This window comes from Camponotus floridanus, unplaced genomic scaffold (assembly GCF_003227725.1).
Source record: "Camponotus floridanus strain SB8 unplaced genomic scaffold, Cflo_v7.5 scaffold104, whole genome shotgun sequence".
In the NCBI taxonomy this organism is placed as follows: domain Eukaryota; kingdom Metazoa; phylum Arthropoda; class Insecta; order Hymenoptera; family Formicidae; genus Camponotus; species Camponotus floridanus.
The window spans coordinates 604,829-625,474 of NW_020229220.1; the positions used below are offsets into that span (position 1 = coordinate 604,829).

The 20,646-nt window shown below is 34.1% G+C and overlaps 2 protein-coding genes across 2 annotated transcripts; one reads left to right on the forward strand and one right to left on the reverse strand.

Annotated features, from left to right (window-relative positions):
* The first annotated feature begins 9,432 nt into the window (after positions 1–9,432).
* On the forward strand, positions 9,433–10,652 carry LOC112638789 (protein ALP1-like). Its single transcript, XM_025411038.1, has 3 exons — positions 9,433–9,463; positions 9,546–9,895; positions 9,969–10,652. Exons 2-3 carry the CDS (start codon positions 9,700–9,702, stop codon positions 10,589–10,591), a joined length of 819 nt encoding a protein of 272 aa, XP_025266823.1. The 5' UTR covers positions 9,433–9,463; positions 9,546–9,699; the 3' UTR covers positions 10,592–10,652.
* A 989-nt stretch (positions 10,653–11,641) lies between these two features.
* On the reverse strand, positions 11,642–13,279 carry LOC105250568. Its single transcript, XM_025411088.1, has 4 exons — positions 12,647–13,279; positions 12,375–12,564; positions 12,047–12,240; positions 11,642–11,964 (listed from the first exon to the last, which is right to left on the reverse strand). Exons 1-4 carry the CDS (start codon positions 12,897–12,899, stop codon positions 11,642–11,644), a joined length of 960 nt encoding a protein of 319 aa, XP_025266873.1. The 5' UTR covers positions 12,900–13,279.
* Between the last annotated feature and the right edge of the window lie 7,367 nt (positions 13,280–20,646).

Sequence of the window (20,646 nt, forward strand, 5' to 3'; positions counted from 1 at the left end):
TTAAAGAATGTATTGATATTGAATGTATTGATGTATGTATACCCAAATTGATAGAAAATATTCATAAATGTACTATGAAAATTTCAAATGAAAAATTGGGTCATACTCGTAGCTGCCATATTGATTTCACACTTTGCGAAGGAATGTTTCTTCCAATTCAACTATTATCGCCTCATTTTCCACGAGTAAGATATATTAAGCGTTTAATTTATCAGCTTACAGATTTTTATCGAAAGATGGATAATCTGGATGAAGCATTAACTCATGCTGATTTAAACACATTAAATGAAATTGTAACTTCTGCACAAGAAAAAGTAGATATGTACAAACATCAACAGGTAGATACAATTCTGAGCGATGATGATATTATTTCTAAATATCATCAAGCGTTTAAGGCCTTGGTTAAGTGGTCAACAGACACACCACGGCATGCTTGCGTATCATGCGAAAAATTGTGTTATAAGAGAAATGTTTCTGAAGTCAATATTCTTTGAGAACAAATAAATATTCAAAGTTGGAGAGATTTAATGACACTTATACAACAACAAGAAAATAATGCGCAATATATATGTACTTATTGTGCAGGGAAATTTCGTAAAGGCTTAATGCCTGCGTATTGCATTTTGAATAATCTCCTTACAAATGATGTGCCCAAAGTAATATCATCTCTTAATACATTTGAAAAAATGATTATACAGAGAGCTAAAGCGTTTCAAACTGTCGTCAAAATGGGAACTGTTATTAATAAAAAGTTACCTCAAAGGCAAATGGTACAAAAAGTTAAAGGTACAACATTTCATTTACCACTTCCGTTACAGGAGACGTTGAATAAATTATGTTTGAATACTGACCCAATAAATATTAATAACGAATTATATATTTTAGTTAGAGATATTCCGACCAAATCAAAGATTATTTGGGAAGAGATGGTTGATGTTAAAAAAATATTTGACGCTTTAACGTGGTTAAAGCGTAACAATGCTTTATACTCTCAAATTATATTGCCAAATGATTGCATAATGAATTAAACATTTTAGAACAATTAAAAAGTTCAGAGTTTCAAATGGAAGAGACAGAAGCGACATTAGGTAACGAATCTGATAATGAGTCATTAAATAATCTGGTAGAAGAGACGAAAAATGATGTAGAAATTACATTAGACGATCAGCAGAAGGCAATGTTAACTCAAGTTACTGATGAAAATGACGGCTATTATGAACAATATACTATTTATCCTTTATATGAAAAGAAAGCAAATAAAACTTCGACAGACTTGTATCAAATGATAAAAAATGATAAAAAATGATAAAATGATAAAAATTCAGAATGCGCCTTTGGATAATCGTGAAAAAGATTTAGATTTAATGTGTTTTCCAGATTTATACCTTTTTATTAATGGACAACATGAGATTAGGGAAGTTAAACTTCATGATCATGAATTTATTAAATGTCGTTTGACATCTAAACATCCACAGTACAGATTAAATCAACAATACTTATTTTATTTGTTGAATAATGCGAATATGCGTCAGTTAAACCGTGGATTTTATTATAAATTGAACGTAACTAATCCTCAAGTTCGTTATACGGCTGCAGAGTATTTAGAAGCAATGTCAAAAGAACAATTGGAATCTGATCTAACAACAATATTTTCCACACTTCGAAATACGGAACAATATTGGCGTAAACCGAGAAGTAATTTAAGGTGTATGACGCAGCATTACGGACCTGCGACATGGTTTTTAACACTAAATCCGAGTGAATGGTTATGGGAAGATTTAGGTGAATATATTCGTGAAGTAAATGGATGGCATGATTCTTCTTTATCCGTTAGCGTACTTGTTGTTAAAGATCCTGTATCAACGTCCAGGTTTCTCAATAATAAATTTCGGGCAATGCTTGATTTCATTAGCTCCAAAGATCATCCAATTGAGAAGTAACGCACTATTTTTGGCGACGAGAATACCAAGGTAGAGGTATACAACATTTCCACTTATTAATTTGGATTAAAAATGCACCGATTTTTGGTGAATCTACTATTCAAGAAGTCTCCAAATTTATTTTACAATATATAAGCTGAAAAATGCCAGATGAAAATATTTCATCATTATTGTATAAACGTGTTGATACGCATCAGCGACATAAACATAACGATTATTGTCTTCGCTCTAAAAAAGTAGGACGTAAAGTTATTCGTCGGTGTCGTTTTGGATTTCCTCGTCCCATTACTGAAACTTTCAATATGAGAGATGTGACAACTTCGATAGCAGGTAGAAAACAATTGAAACATAAAAGTAGGCTTTATGATCTTCCTCGAACGGATAATGAAGTTAATATTAATGATTATAATCCTGTTCTTCTTACTGCATGGGAAGGTAATATGGATATACAATTTATTGGTGAAAAATCATCGCTTCTTACTTGGTACATTACTAAATATATAAATAAAGCGGGAAAATGTGAGTTGTCTATGTGATTCTGTTCTTAATATTGAAAATATTAAGAACAAATCATTAGCAAGTCGTCTTTGGAATATGGGTTTGCGATTTATAAATAATAGAGAATGTGGAGCTCTAGAAGCTGCTGATATATTGTTAAGTATTCCTTTGTATGGAACTGATCGAAATACAACTATCAAATGGTTAGATGTTAACCAAATACGACGTAAAAGAATAAAAAACTGCAAGGAAATTGAAGCTCTTGATCCTGAATCTATAGATATATTTTATCCATCTTTAGTAGATGATCTTTATCCACATAGACCAAATTGAACTAGAAAATATATCTCTTTATGAATTTGCACAGTGGTATGATATCTCGAAGATCAAACCAAAAAATAAGTATGTTGAGTATTATAAAATAGATCATGGTAAATATCTTAAGCGACGACAGCGTGGATATCTTATTGATCATTATAAAGTTAATGTTAATACACAACCAGAAAATTATTTCTTTTCGTTATTACTTATGTTTAAACCATGGCGAAAATTAGAAGATCTTAGAAACGGAAACGATACTTATGCCGAATCGTTTCACAAAGAAAAACTGCATCTTGTAGAAGCGTTGCGATATCATGAAAAATTAGAAGAATTGCAAAAAGTATTTGAAACCGCAAAACAGTTAGTTCAGCAATGCCTAGACGACAATTTACAAAAACAACAGTCTCAGGATGATCCTGAAAATCCGATAGGTGTTCAAAATATAGAGGCTGGTGAAGCAATGCAAGATTTTAAAGATCTTGGTGATAAAGCAGTTCGAGAAATTGATGTATCTGAAATGATAGCAAAATTAAATGCGGATCAAAAACGTGTATTTCATAAAGTTATCAATACTGTAGAGTCAGATGAATCAGTATTACGATTATATGTTAGCGGAGAAGGTGGTACTGGAAAAAGTTTCTTAATCAAGACTATTAAATGCTGGATAAAACAAAATCTCAACAAAGATACTGCTGTAGCAGCACCTACTGGTATAGCAGCATTTAATATAGATGGTTTGACAGTTCATAGATTGCTTCAATTACCCGTTGAACATGGTCATATTCCTAAATATAAACAACTATCTGATCATGTATTGAAAGTTTTACGAGCAGATCTTAGAGATGTTATTCTTTTTATAATTGATGAAGTGTCAATGATATCTAATTTGACTTTAATGTATATACATCTTCGATTGTCTGAAATATTTGACACTAGTGATTGCGATGATGGTTGGTTTGGTCGAAAGCATATTCTTTTATTTGGAGACTTGCTTCAACTACCTCCTGTACGAGATGATCTTATTTTTAAACATTTATCAAATGAAAAAATTGCTAAATATCTTAATTCCTTAAATGCGGTTAATTTATGGACTACATTATTTGACTATGATGAATTGACAATTAATATGCGTCAGCAAGGAGATAACTCTTACCGCGAGTTACATCGAGAATTCGTATCGGTTTATTAACAAAATTTGATTATAAGATTCTCGAAAATAAAAAAATTTCTTTTAAAGTTGATTCCTTCGAATCTAAATTAAATGAGTTATGTACTTTCATTAACAATTTGTCATCAGACACCGTTTGTTTACTACCCACTTGTCATATGTGTGATGTTCTCAATGATGCAATGTTAAGTCGCATTGTTTCTAAAGAAATAATATTAATTGCTGAAGACACGATTGACTGTATTTCATATGTAAAAAAGAAAGTATTAAAAGCATTATCAAATAATGATGATGATAGTTCTAGAACAGCTGGGCTTTCGAAAAAAATCATAATTAAAATTGGAGCGAAAGTTATGATACGGCGTAATATTGATGCTAGTTTGGGTCTTGTAAACGGTACAATTGCTAAAGTGACTTCAGTTGTACAAGATAATGATTACTTAGAAAAGATCAAACTTCTTTTACCATCAAGTTTAGAATATTTAATTGAAAGAGTAAGTGTTAAATTAGAGGTAGTGGATAGAGCGTACGTTGTCAGAAAACAATTTCCATTATCTTTGAGTTACGGCATCACTATTCATAAAAGCCAAGGATTGAGTTTGCAAAGTGTTATTATGGACATTGGTAACTCTGTATTTAATTGTGGACAAACTTACGTTGCATTATCGCGAGTAACATCTTTAGAAGGATTATATTTAATTAACTTCGATCCTTCATCGGTAATAGCTAGCGAAGATGCAATTATTGAATATAATCGTCTAAAACAGATACACAAACCAAAAGCAGAAATTATTGCCATGTACGCAAAGGAACAGTATTACAAAGTGAAAGATGTTTTATGGGCGTTACCAAAAGTAGTTGCTTCTGTTCAAAAATCAAGTTTAGATCAAAATGTTTGACAAAGTACTGCTTGGGTCATGCATGGTTTCCAAAATACAGATAAAGTTTCATGCTATGCAAATGCAGTATTACAGTGTTTATTGAATTTAAGTGCCATTAGGCAGCAATTGTCCAATTGTGATAAATCAGATGTTTTACGTGTGTTAATGCATCGATATGAAAATGGAATATGTAATCTAAATACATACGCGATACGACAATGTTTAGGAGAATATTTTTCAAGTCCCGTAAAACGAAATGCATCTGATTTTTTTATGGCTCTTTGCGAAAAATATGATTGTATAAAAAGTTTGGTGAGGCATCAAATAACTTCTATTAGACGTAGATTAGTGTAAAACTTGTGATAATATAAAAACTATTGTTGATAATAATATTATTATTTCTATTCCTATTAATAACTTGAAAAAAAAAGTTATAATCTTAATGATTTGTTAAATATTACGTTTTCACATTGGTCACATAATGAATCGTGTGAATATTGTACTGAAAATAATATAATATTAAAAAATGAAATAATATTGACAAAAGAGATAGTTGTGATTTGTTTAATATTTTTATCACAGGATAATAAATTAATTAAAGCAACACAACTTTAATTTGAGTGCTATTCCAACAACTAAAGTATTAATAGATGGACAGTTGTATAAAGTAATGAATGCTATATTTGATCATGGCTCAAGTATCGATGAAGGTTATTATATAAGTACGTGCAGAGAAGGAACATCTAATATTTGGATCGAAGCTAATGATGCTCAAGTTAAAAAAAGGCAGTGGCCTAGAGGTGCTAAAAATGTTTACTTACTTTTTTTTACAGAAGATGGCTAGTAAATAATATATATCGAAAGTTTTAAAATAAAGAAGCAGTTAAAAAATTCTTTATTAAAAATATATTTATGTAATATCTAACTTAATGATTGTGATTAATACACCACATAGTGATTAATATTTAATTATTTAATAATTGTATTTCGATCAGTCCCATATAAAAGAATGTTGTAATGTATCAACAATAATTTAGTGAAGACTGCTTCATATTCTGCATTATTTATGAATAAGTATTAATTGTGAATAATAAATGTAGATTTCTAGTGACATATTGATTTGTAGTTATCCGTTATTTTTGCAATAAGAATAGCAAAGAAGTTTCTGAATATTTATATAGTAAGCAAAGAGGATTGTTGAATTTTAATGAAATATGACGGGGGTGGTGGCGGGTTCTTTGCTCATTTATTTAAAGATGTTTAACATATAGTACAAAAAAGAGTGATATCCCTAAAAAAATTACCCTTTTAAAAAAAAGGTAAAAAAAGGTGCTAAGTCCGCGTAAAAAACAGTACTACTGTAAAAAACCTGTCTCCAAAATAGTGTTATTTTAAAACTGTAAAAAACTATTGTAAAAAACATATCTTCAAAATAGGATTATTTTAATCTACAAAATAGTTATTTTAATCTGTACAAAATAGTGTTATTTAAACCGGAAAAAATTGTTTTACAAATTATTTTAATTTTGTGTAAAATTGTATATTCTACAAAAATAATGATATCAAAAAAATTGCGCTAAGTGAAAATAAAAACTTATAAAAATATTTTAACCAAAAAAAGTTATACAAAATAGTTGTTTTAATTTTCTACATAATATTTTCTACATTATATCCTACAAAAATAATGATATCCAAAAATTACGCTAATTGAAAATAAAAACTTAAAATATTTTAACTAAAAAATTGTACAAAATAATTGTTTTAATTTCCTACAAATAATATTAAAAAGTTGCACCAACTGAATAAAAATTTTCACTATAAAATATACAGATTTCTTTTTTATTTTCAATATTAAAAGAGAAATAATATTAAATGAATTGTAATATATCTATTATAAAAAATCGTTGAAAATATGAACAATCATATACATTGCAATAATCATATGCATATATCCTGAAAAGTTTAATTAAAAAAAAAAGAATACAAAATACAAAATTATTAAAAAAATTAAAAATTAAAAATTAATAAAAAAAAATAAAAATTTATATAAAAATTAAAAATTAATACATATAAAAAAATTGTAGTTAAAAAACTTAGCGCTGCTATGCTGAAAAATATGCTAATGAAATTAGCAGCGCTAAGTTTTTTAACTACAATTTTTATATAATATATTAATTTTTAATTTTTATAAATATTTTAAATTTTATTTTTTTTTATTAATTTCTAATTTTTAATTTTTTTAATAATTTTTAATTTTGTATTTTGTATTCTTTTTCTTTTAATTAAACTTTTCAGGATATATGCATATGATTATTGCAATGTATATGATTGTTCATATTTTCAACGATTTTTTATGATAGATATATTACAATTCATTTAATATTATTTTTCTTTTAATATTGAAAATAAAAAAGAAATCTGTATATTTTATAGTGAAAATTTTTATTCAGTTTTATTCAGCGCAACTTTTTAATATTATTTGTAGGAAATTAAAACAATTATTTTGTACAATTTTTTAGTTAAAATATTTTAACTAAATTTATACCGTCTCTTACGTAATAGAGGCTTTAGGGTCGTGTATAAGATAACCAAAAAACTAAATAATTTAATTACACGGGGTAAAGATCGCTTACACGATATTGACAAAACAGGCGTTGTATACAAGTTAAATTGCAAAGATTGCAATTTAGCATATATCGGACAAACAAAAAGACATTTACGTACGCGAATAAAAGAACACTGTAACAACATAAAATTACATGAAACTAATCATTCAGTAATTAGCAAGCATAGATTAGAATCTGGTCATGATTTTGATTGGTTAAAACCGAACATCCTACACAACGAAAAGTATGTTCGTAAAAGAGAAATTGCTGAGATGTTTTTCATAAAGAGATGTGATAACCTAATCAATTTACAGAAAGACACAGAAAATTTAAACAACATTTATGACAAAATAATAAAGGTCATGTAATTCCGTTTTACTTATGATCGCGTTTAGTCTCTGACGAGGTCCCACACGGACTCATTGTTCTTAAAATTGAATTTTCAAAATAAAGTTTTGCAAATGTGACTTGTGCTTGCACAAGATTATTATCTATGCCAACACTCTGATTACTACTACTTCGGCTAATTTTGTATGTATATTTAAAATATCTCACGTTGAAACTAAATTAATTGTGCGTATTACGGTTCAAACCGAAAATTAGATGTAAATAATAATAATTTTTTGCAACTTATATATCTATTTCAGTGTATACTTGATAAGAACCACAACCATATGGTCGAAACGTCGTATTGAATAAATTATATTTCTGGCTAGTTTGGTCGACTACACAATTTCATTTAACCTTTAAAATATTTTAAGTTTTTATTTTCAATTAGCGTAATTTTTGGATATTATTATTTTTCTAGGATATAATGTAGAAAATTAAAACAACTATTTTGTATAACTTTTTTTGGTTAAAATATTTTTATAAGTTTTTATTTTCACTTAGCGCAATGATGATTTTCACTTAGCGCAATGATATCATTATTTTTGTAGAATATACAATTTTACACAAAATTAAAATAATTTGTAGAACAATTTTTTCCGGTTTAAATAACACTATTTTGTACAGATTAAAATAACTATTTTGTAGATTAAAATAATCCTATTTTGAAGATATGTTTTTTACAATAGTTTTTTTACAGTTTTAAAATAACACTATTTTGGAGACAGATTTTTTTACAGTAGTACTGTTTTTTACGCGGACTTAGCACCTTTTTTACCTTTTTTTTAAAAGGGTAATTTTTTAGGAATCGTTATTACTCGGTTCGTGTTCCTCGGATGAATCAGAACTCGAATAATGCTCTTCTAAATTTTTCTGTACGCTTCTACGAATATCGCGAGCAGCCTCTTCTGCTACTCGTATCGGAGTTACAGTTCCGAATCTATTTGCTAATCGCGCTGGTACGCTCAGAAATCGCGGACTCTTAAATTTTACTTGTTTTGACGGCGCTGACATTTAAATAGAGTTCGACTTAAGCGGGGTCTACAATGCAGAGTCGTAGAGTCGCAGAGTCGAACAGTCGTAGAGTCGCAGAGTCGCAATGTCATGATGCTTGTCTACAATAGCTTTTCGCAAATCGCTAACAACCAATCAGAGGTGCGTTCCAATACCCTACCTTGGTTACTAAAATCTATAATATACGTAACGTAAATTATAGCTTTTTAGTAACCAAGGTAGGGTATTGGAACGCACCCCAGAAAACAACGTTCTGCTAGTGAGAGGTTATCCATAGGTCCATAGGCGTTCTGATAGTGAGAGGCTGTCCATAAAGTTTTTAAATATGAATTGCTTGCAATTGCGTGTAATTTTTACTATATTATTATTATCTGGTGCACATTTGCATGTGACATCAATATATTTAAGAAAGAGACGCTATAAAAGGAGATGGTGGATAAGACCTATCAACTGAACTCGAAACGATTTGGGATATTTCAATAAACAATTTAAAGAAGCATATGAAACAGATCATGAAGAATTTTTTAATATGACACGAATGATACCTTCTCAATATGATCATTTATGTAATCTTGTCAGACCTCTGCTCACAAAAAGAAGTTTACGAGAATCTATTTCAGTAAATGAACGAGTAGCTGTTACTCTCTTGTAAGTAAATGAAATGTTATCGTTTTCTTTTTTAGATAATTTAGCTTATATTATTAAATAGTATCCTTTTTTATTGTTCTAGATTCCTTGCTCATGGTGACAGTGCCAAGTCAAAAGCATGGGATTTCCGAATTGACAAATCAACTATATATAAAATTATATATGAAACTTGCGATGCAATTTGGCAAGCTCTTCATGAGCAATATTTACCCAAACCTTCGAAAGAGATATGGGAAATGATAATTGATGGATTTTGGAACAAGTGGAATTTTCCTAATTGTATAGGCGCACTAGACGGGAAACACATCACTATTCAAGCTCCACCGAACAGTCATTCTTTAAATTATAACTACAAAGGATTTTTTAGCTTTATATTGATGGCAATTTGTGATGCCAATTATAAATTTATCTGGGTTGATGTCGATGACTATGGTAATATATATTTATAATATGAATCTCTTCTTATGTACTGAATACAACAGTTAATTGAAATTGTGTTTTGCAGGTTCTAATAGCGATGGTGGAGTATGGGCGAACAGTAATCTTGGTCGAAGTTTGGAATCTGGTACAGTAGACATCCCAGCTCCAAAATTATTGCCTGGTACAACAACTTTGCTGCCCTGTACTTTAGTGGGAGACGAAGCGTTCCCTCTCAAAACGTACCTCATGAGACCATATCCAAGAAAATCGCTCACCAGTGATTCACAGCGAATTTTTAATTATCGCTTGTCCAGAGCAAGACGAACAATTGAAAATGCTTTCGGGATTCTTACTTCTAGATGGAGAATTTTAAGAAGATCAATTCAATGCAAGGAAGAAACTGCTCATAAAATTGTGCTTGCTCTTGTTGTTTTGCACAACTACATTATGTCCTTTAATGAACGCAAATATTGTCCGCTACATTTTGTGGATCAGGAAGTTAATGGTATAATTACTCCAGGGCAATGGCGCAATGAAGAATTAGGATCACATATTGTACGTATTAGTCAAGTTGGCTCAAACCGAACTGCTTACACTGCAAGTGTTCAACGAGACATACTGAGAAAATATTTTATGACAAACATTGGGGCAGTTGACTGGCAATTTGACTGTGCATTGAGGGGTTACAACATTAATATCTCTTCATAGCAATGCAATATGTATAAACATGTATGTGAGTTAGCAAGGAAGTTTAGAAATAAAATACTAATTTACGTAAAATATGGTTTTATTTAATCTTCACTTTTTTCTATAGAAACACATGCTTTCTTACGTAACGTTATTGCATAAAACAAAATATATTCTTTAACTTACAGATTTAATATTGCAAAATCAAACTCTTTGTTTTGTCTCAAATATTAAATATTTATACTATATCTGAAGAACATCTTAACACTAGTTATATATTGAGCTACTTTGCTTAATTAAATTATACTCTTGTCACATTTGTGAAAAATTTTGATTCGCTTTCGAAGAAGTCGTTGACTAAATACTAAATTATGAATACTCAGTTTATTTGTATCCACATATTTGGCAAATTATACATGTTTTGTATACTGAGACAATAGAAAATGAGATATGTTTTAGATGGCAAAGCAGCTCGCTGAGTGATTGAATGTAATTGGTTCTTTTTTGTAGATCCAATCAATCACATTCAATCGCTCATCAAATATGTTAGCCGTTTCGACGTACATGTCCAATGACTTTTATTAATGGCTGCGTTCAGCAGAAAAAGCAGCTTTGCAACTGTTGTAAAATTCTGATTGGCGAATACTCTTAATTCAGTTAAAATTAAGAGCACACGCCAAGATTTACGAATTTTACCACAGTTGCAAAGCTGCTTTCTCTACTGAACGTATCCAATGTTAATCACTATTAAAATTAAAATATTGTGACATACTATAAACTATTTAAAATAATGTAAAATATAATTAGTAAAGAAATAAAATCACAGTCAATATGAGAAAAATACTTTTCAGAAATAATCTTTTAGTAAAATTGCAATTTGAAATTGCAATTTTGTAACTTAACACTTAATATTTTATATAAAACTCCAAAACAATAACAAAATATATTTGTACCACGTTTTTTTCAAAAAAAGAAATGAATGAAAACTTATAAAGATTTATGAAAACTTATTTTAGCGAATAAACTAGTAGCTGTGATTAATTTTTCTGTTTGATTACATAGTCTTGTTATTCAATATTGTTGAAATGATTCTAATACCTCTAACATTTTGATCACGCATCTTATTTTTTGTTGTTCAGGCACACATTTTAATCCATGTAACAAGAATGACATAAAATATTTATCTTCTTCTGTGTCTGCTTTGGAAGTTGCATTCAGGAATGTTGGCAAAGCTGAGCAAGCTGCAGCTATTGTTTGAGATGATTCTTTAATTACAGAATCTATATTATCAACATTAATTTTCTTTCTTTTTTTAATATCCGATTTAGGTACTGTGAGTGAGCAATCACTTATTTCATCACCACCAATACTCTTATTAAACTTATTCTCTGAAACTTTTTACAGATATAAGAAGTGCATTTTTTCATAATCAGAAATTGAATTTTCTCTGAAAAAAAAAATAATTTGATCACTCACTTTTAAAACTGTTGGCAGGAACGTTTTCTTTACAAACGGAAGACCCTGGCGAATTTAATGTTATCGATTCTTCTGAATCTGAAATATGTAGTCGTGGATGTTTTCTCATTGACGATTTGGAGAGAGGCCTGGGAAGAAAACTTTTTCCAGAAGCAGATGAAGGACACGTGAATTTGGTATAATTGGAGAATGTCCTGCAATATAATTTTCCTGAATTAATAAAAAAACAGTTGTACAAGTATAAATAAGGAATTTAATGTGAATGAAATAAATAAAGTTAATTAAATAAATCGAAGTATTAAATAAATGTCAAAATATCAGTATTTACTTTCGTGGAATATACAGATGACTCATAAAACGATGAATAGCCATGCTTTGTGGTGTTAATAAGTTTTCATATGACACATTATCTCTCCTTGAACCTGACCGCCCTTGTTGTTCTGTTAATGTCGATATTTGTCGCCTTGCGCGACTATAGAGATTTCGCAGCGTATCCCATCTCTGCTTTGCATCTGGTCCTGTAGAAAAATCATAGAATGTGTTTACAGACATTGACACATGATTTTACGTATAACCTATACATAAACAACTAGCACTTACCACTTAGCGGATGTTTTAGGGCTTTGCCAATAGACATCCATGTCATTTCTTTTTCTTGTACATTTTTATATCCAATTTTTCCTTTAGCATAAAGTTTAGGGTTGCCTTCAACAAGCGCAATTAAATCCAAGTCATCTTGAATTTTATTATCTTCCAAGACGGTGGTTGCTATTTGGTTTGAATTTTCTTCGATTTCCTCTTCGTTTTCCTCTTCATTTTCCGACTCCAAATATTCATATTCGTTATAATCCATATTTAAAACACACAAACTATGATTATGAAAATGTTAATTTATAATCTTTTTCCTTTCTTCTTCTCTCTCTTTGGGCTATTTTCTCGCTAGTTGAAATGAAATGCGTACAGTGTGTAATGTCCTAATCCTAATCTAACCTAATCCTAACAATATTCTTTTCTCATTGGTCAGTCGCAGCAACATATGGTGTGGTCGTAGTCGTTGGAATAGGAATTGAACCAATTCGAACGACTACGAATACGACCATGCTATGACTGTGCTACGACCGTGCTACGACGGCTCTTGCGACTCTTAAGACTCTTAAGACTCGCATTGTAGATCCCGCATTACAGTAGTAGTACGGTGATTCGCATGGTCGCAATTTATCGGGTTGCTTATCAGATCGCTCGACTGCTGACGCTGCTGGTGGGTCGTTGTCCTGCGTTGGTGCGTTGTCCGTCGGCGATGCGTTGTCCGTCTGCGTTGCGTTGCCTTGGCCGTGGATCGACGTTGGTCCTTAAGCGCTGGTGTTTCTTTTCGGCTTTCTGCTACTTGGTCGTGATTTCTTTATCACTGTCGTCCGTAAGTGTTGCGTGCTGGTTGAGTCTATCTGCTTTAATATAGCAGTTGCTCTCTCCAGTTTATTAATTTTGTATTTTCTTTTGTTGCAGGCATTAAGGATCCAGGATCCTCGGCTATCCCATTGCTGCCACCAAGATGTTGTGCCAGGCGCGGCACGGGATGTGGGGTAGCCGGAGGTCTCCAATTAATTCCTTAAATTTGTTTTTTCTGCAATTTTTTATTATGTATATTTTCTCTACAAATATAGTCTCGTAACTTATTTTTAATAGGTTTCTTTCAAGCCTTCACGTTGTTCTTCCTTGAATCGCCTCGTTCTTTATCTTTTAGAGTATTTAGCAATTTCGTCGGTGATTCGTTGCACAGTATTTGGCACAGTATTACAGCGGTTAGCCCTCGGTCGTGCACTATTATTAATTGAATTATTATTAACGACTGTCCGTCGCGGATTCGCGGTGGACGGTTTTTATTCCCTCGATTTTGGGGGTGTTTTGGAGGGGATCGCCTAGCGACATGACCATGTATGGTCACGGAGGTTATTTCGTGGCGTCCAAAGTCCAAGTGCAAGCGAAGGAGGTTCAAAGTTGAATCCCTTCGTTAGCGTTTCTCGCGTTCTCGGTGAACGTCCTTACGCGTGGTTCGCTGAGTTAGCGGTTCGCGAATATTCTATTAATATTATCAATGAAATAATAAGTTATAGTCTCTCGGACTATAACAGAAGGTATTATACTATTTTGCGATATTTGTAATAATTAACGAAAAATTAAAGAAGATTGGCCAATGCGTCTGGCTAGAAGTGCGTGGGGGAGAAGGAGGAGCGATGAGTATATAGACGCGCGGCAAAGGCACTTCTCCTCTTCAATCACTGTTTCACCGCGCACCGCTATTATGTTACAAGATCGCCTTCACCGCCACACACTTCTAGCCACGCGCATTGGCCGATGTTCTTTAATTAATTTCTCTCTTTCAATTATTGCGAATATCGCAAAATAATAGTACCTTCCTTCTTAATTTGAGCCAATCTACCTTCACACTTCGGGTTTGCAAAAATATTCCTGACACTCTGTATGTATAACCTGTGTATATATAACAGTAGGATCACTTGATGAAAATAGTATCGGAGAAATGCTATAGCGCATGAGTAGTGATACTAAGGGGGTTCTAACCCAGGACCTCTCAGGAGGGGTGAGGCGCGAGGGGAACCGAGGTGCGGGGGGGGAGTGACGTCACACGCGGGGAAGGAGGAACCGCGGCGCGCGGCGGGTGACGTCACCCGCGGGGAAGGGGGAACCGCGGCGCGACCGATGGACGAGGGGGTCTGCGAGGTGAAGGGGGATCCGCGGCGCGACCGATGGACGAGGGGGTCCGCCAGGTGAAGGGGGATCCGCGGCGCGACCGATGGGCGAGGGGGTCCGCGCGGTGAAGCGGCGCGAGTGATGGACGAGGGGGTCCGCGCGGTGAAGGGGGAACCGCGGCGCGACCGATGGACGAGGGGGTCCGCGCAGTGAAGGGGGATCAGCGGCGTGAGAGATGGACGGTGGTGTGAGAAGGACAGCGCTACGTATGGGAAAAGGATAGTGCAAAGTGTGTAAAGAGGACAGTGCTACGAGTGCGACAAGGATGGCGTTAACGTGAGACAAGGATGACGTATAGGCGGGAGAAGGACGACGCAAAGGTAAGTGAGCAACGAGTATATGAAAGAGAGAGAACGATAGCACCAAGACGACATGTACAAGAGAGAGAACGATAATATCGCGAGACTTGCAATTAGCGCGCGAAAGAGAGAACGATAGCGCGAAGACAACGCGTGCGAGAAAGAGACATCACGATACTTATAACTAGTGCGCGAGAGAGAGATAGCGCAAGGGACGGAACTCAAGGAGAGACGCGTAAATAATCACATTTTTTTTATTGAAACAACATTTATTTTAAAATCTGTTATAAATTTTTTTCTGTGTCATAGCGCGAGAGATTACTTATTCTAAGCATGAGAGAAAGAGATAGACTTATAACTAGCGCGTGCGAGAGAGATTACTAATTCTAATCGTGAAAGATAGACTTAAGATTAACGCACGAGAGAGAACGATATCGCGATAACTAGCGCAAGAGAGACGCAGGGACGGGGACGCATGGAGAGGCGCGTAAATAATTATATTTTTTAAAAATTAAAATATAAAATTTATTAAAATGTGTGTGTTTTTATACATTTTGTGTGTGTGTGTGTGTGTGTGTATGTGCTTAAATTATAATTAATAATATAATATAATAATAATATAATAATAATATAATAAAATAATTTGGTGGTGCGGGGGGGGGGGTGGAGGGGCCAGGGGAGCCAGGTGAGGGGGCCGCTCCTGTAACAGAAAAAAATTATATATATATGAAAGAAATTTCGTGTGTATTGCATACACAACCCAAATTTCTTTTAGTTTTCTTATTGGTTAATTACTCTGCGCAAATCTGCGCAGAGGGAATGCGCGGTATTTTTGAATCTGCGTGTTGTCGCCAAGCAACAGATATTAACAAGAAATATTGATCTCCGATTCGCGAGTGTGTGGCGGTTGTTCGCGGACCGTGAGTCCGATAAGACGTATATTTTAATGTACCAGATCTTAATTAAATAAAATCATTAAAAGTGATTCATTGTGTGCCAGTGTGTTGTAATATTAAAATAAATCTATCAATCTGCTGATAGATTCTATTGCCTTAAAAATATCCTGACATCGATATATTGAGTCGAACTTCCAGCTGAAGTTCTCTTACATATATATATATATACAGGGTCTACCAAAAGTGTGGAAACCCCTAAATATCTCGGAAAATATACGTTTTACAGAAAAGTGTTTCCAACAAAAGTTGTAGGGTTTAAGAAGATCTATATACTGATTCTATCAGTTTGACCTTGGATGGCGTCGTCAAGGTCAGGTCAAGGTCACATTGACTTTTTTAAATGACACCCCCTACATTTGATTGCATATTCTTATAGCTTAATTCAAGAGCTTTCCAAAACACTATAATAATGTTCATTTTTATTAAGTACTTTGCGAGTTATGAGGGTTGAATGATAGAGTAGCGCCGGTATTAACATTATCCAAGGTGTACTACATGGAGGTTACTCGCTCGGATTTGCATCTGTTGTGTGTGTGATCCAACTAACTAAGGCAAGATCGGTCGTGGATCCAGTCAGCAAAAGCAAAGACCCAACCAAATTACAATCGAGTATTTAAAGACCTGGAAAGCAATCGACATAGTAAACAGTAAATAAATTTGTGGATGCTCATTTATCATAATAATTGTTCGAAATGTGTGCGTGTGCGTGCGTGCGGTGCGTGTATACAGAGATCAGGTTAGGTTGCACCAAACGATTGCAAATGTGTTTCAATGTGTTAAAGTAAATGCTGAAAGTGGCTGCCATTTACTTCCTGACAATATGCTAATCTTTGGTAGAATGTAGAAATGACTTTACGATTCGTTTCAAAAGGTATCAAAGCCATTTCATCCCTTATTCGCTGTATCAATTCGTGAATGGTTTTAGGTTTTGTTCTGTAAACCTTACTCTTCAGATATCCCCATAGATAATAATCAAGAGGAGTTAGATCTGGTGACCGAGGTGGCCAATCCTCTCCTCCCTCATTTCCGTTCCTTCTTCCTATCCACCGTAGCGGAAAAGTCTCATTTAAAATACGACGTGGTCCTGCACCAAAATGAGCAGGAGCTCCATCATGCTGAAACCATATTTCTTGGAAATTATTTGGAAAAGTATTCTGTATGGCTGGAATTATTTGATCAACAAGTAATCTCTCATACCTTTGAGCGTTCAAATATTCTTCAAAAAAAAACGGCCCTATTAAATAGCCATCTATTATTCCGCACCATACATTTATTTTTTGTGGATGTTGTGTGTGAGTTTCCCGCACCCAATTCGGATTCTCATCTGACCAGAAACGAAAATTTTGATTATTAACTTCTCCCGTTAAGGTAAAAGTTGCCTCGTCTGTGAAAACAATTTGATAAGGGAAGATGGGCCGGACATCTATTAGTGCCATCATTCTTTCACAGAAATGTATACGACGCTCCTCATCTCCGTTTTGCAATTCTTGAACGTATTGCAATTTATATGGATGGAACTTGTTCTTCTTTAAAATTCTCCAAACCGACATGGGAGCAATATCGTGAGTTTGAGCGACTCTCTGAACACTAGAATTGGGATCTTCAATAAATGTCTGCAGAACATCAAGTTGTTTTTCTTCGTTGGTTGCAGACAATGGTCTTCCTGACTTAGAGCGATTTCTTACGCTACCAGTTTGTCTAAAACGTTCTATTGTTTTTAACACAGTGGACTTATTAATTCGACGGTTCGGATACGTGTCATTAAATAATCGAACGACATCAGAGAACGATCTTTCGTTATCACCCCATCCACGCATCATGAGGATAGTGATTCTTTCACGTTCCGACAAGTCGCCAGCCATTTTTAAAACGTTTAATTTTAATTAATCGTACGTTGTATTTGGACGATAACAATTAATTTCTGCTTGCTCAAAGCTGAAGTTAGAAGGTGCTCGTTCTTTGATAGCTTTATACATTCTTAGTTGAATTTTAAATGCGAGTTAGACTGCATGTAGTGCGTCACATAGCGGTAAATGAAGGAACTAACGAGACGTTTCATACACGTTTTATGGAGCAATTTTTTGGCAATTTGACTTCAGCGAAATATGAGGATATGTTGAGGAATCGATCTTGCCTTAGTTAGCTGGATCACACACACAACAGATGCAAATCCGAGCGAGTAACCTCCATGTAGTACACCTTGGATAATGTTAATACCGGCGCTACTCTATCATTCAACCCTCATAACTCGCAAAGTACTTAATAAAAATGAACATTATTATAGTGTTTTGGAAAGCTCTTGAATTAAGCTATAAGAATATGCAATCAAATGTAGGGGGTGTCATTTAAAAAAGTCAATGTGACCTTGACCTGACCTTGACGACGCCATCCAAGGTCAAACTGATAGAATCAGTATATAGATCTTCTTAAACCCTACAACTTTTGTTGGAAACACTTTTCTGTAAAACGTATATTTTCCGAGATATTTAGGGGTTTCCACACTTTTGGTAGACCCTGTATATGTAAGAGAACTTCAGCTGGAAGTTCGACTCAATATATCGATGTCAGGATATTTTTAAGGCAATAGAATCTATCAGCAGATTGATAGATTTATTTTAATATTACAACACACTGGCACACAATGAATCACTTTTAATGATTTTATTTAATTAAGATCTGGTACATTAAAATATACGTCTTATCGGACTCACGGTCCGCGAACAACCGCCACACACTCGCGAATCGGAGATCAATATTTCTTGTTAATATCTGTTGCTTGGCGACAACACGCAGATTCAAAAATACCGCGCATTCCCTCTGCGCAGATTTGCGCAGAGTAATTAACCAATAAGAAAACTAAAAGAAATTTGGGTTGTGTATGCAATACACACGAAATTTCTTTCATATATATATAATTTTTTTCTGTTACAGGAGCGGCCCCCTCACCTGGCTCCCCTGGCCCCTCCACCCCCCCCCCGCACCACCAAATTATTTTATTATATTATTATTATATTATTATTATATTATATTATTAATTATAATTTAAGCACATACACACACACACACACACACACAAAATGTATAAAAACACACACATTTTAATAAATTTTATATTTTAATTTTTAAAAAATATAATTATTTACGCGCCTCTCCATGCGTCCCCGTCCCTGCGTCTCTCTTGCGCTAGTTATCGCGATATCGTTCTCTCTCGTGCGTTAATCTTAAGTCTATCTTTCACGATTAGAATTAGTAATCTCTCTCGCACGCGCTAGTTATAAGTCTATCTCTTTCTCTCATGCTTAGAATAAGTAATCTCTCGCGCTATGACACAGAAAAAAATTTATAACAGATTTTAAAATAAATGTTGTTTCAATAAAAAAAATGTGATTATTTACGCGTCTCTCCTTGAGTTCCGTCCCTTGCGCTATCTCTCTCTCGCGCACTAGTTATAAGTATCGTGATGTCTCTTTCTCGCACGCGTTGTCTTCGCGCTATCGTTCTCTCTTTCGCGCGCTAATTGCAAGTCTCGCGATATTATCGTTCTCTCTCTTGTACATGTCGTCTTGGTGCTATCGTTCTCTCTCTTTCATATACTCGTTGCTCACTTACCTTTGCGTCGTCCTTCTCCCGCCTATACGTCATCCTTGTCTCACGTTAACGCCATCCTTGTCGCACTCGTAGCACTGTCCTCTTTACACACTTTGCACTATCCTTTTCCCATACGTAGCGCTGTCCTTCTCACACCACCGTCCATCTCTCACGCCGCTGATCCCCCTTCACTGCGCGGACCCCCTCGTCCATCGGTCGCGCCGCGGTTCCCCCTTCACCGCGCGGACCCCCTCGTCCATCACTCGCGCCGCTTCACCGCGCGGACCCCCTCGCCCATCGGTCGCGCCGCGGATCCCCCTTCACCTGGCGGACCCCCTCGTCCATCGGTCGCGCCGCGGATCCCCCTTCACCTCGCAGACCCCCTCGTCCATCGGTCGCGCCGCGGTTCCCCCTTCCCCGCGGGTGACGTCACCCGCCGCGCGCCGCGGTTCCCCTCGCGCCTCACCCCCCCTGAGAGGTCCTGGGTTAGAACCCCCTTAGTATCACTACTCGCATGCGTTGCATTACTACCAACAACATGGCATATTAAACAACAAATAATAGGTTATATTAATTATATGATTATGTTTATAAAACAGTAAAATGTAAACTTCAAGACTTAAATCAATAAGAAAGATCGCTAATTTTCTTAAAAATATTTTAAAAAATTGTGTTTAAAATGAAACGTGTAATTATTGGTGGTTTTATGTGTAATGAGCGATTGTAATAACTCGGGAGCAAATCATCATTTAAGCTTTTTTCGTTTTCCATCTGATCCAGAAAGGTTGATTTGAATTGTTGAATTTTTTATATGTACATATAAATATTTAATTATTTCTAAATTTATATATAAATACTTCTAATTTTATACATATAAATACATATTTCTAATTTTATACATATATACATTTTAGAGCAAAATTGGTGGTTGCAAGCGTGTGATATGAAGAAGAATATTTTGCTAAAAAACCTATATAACAATTATAGAGTT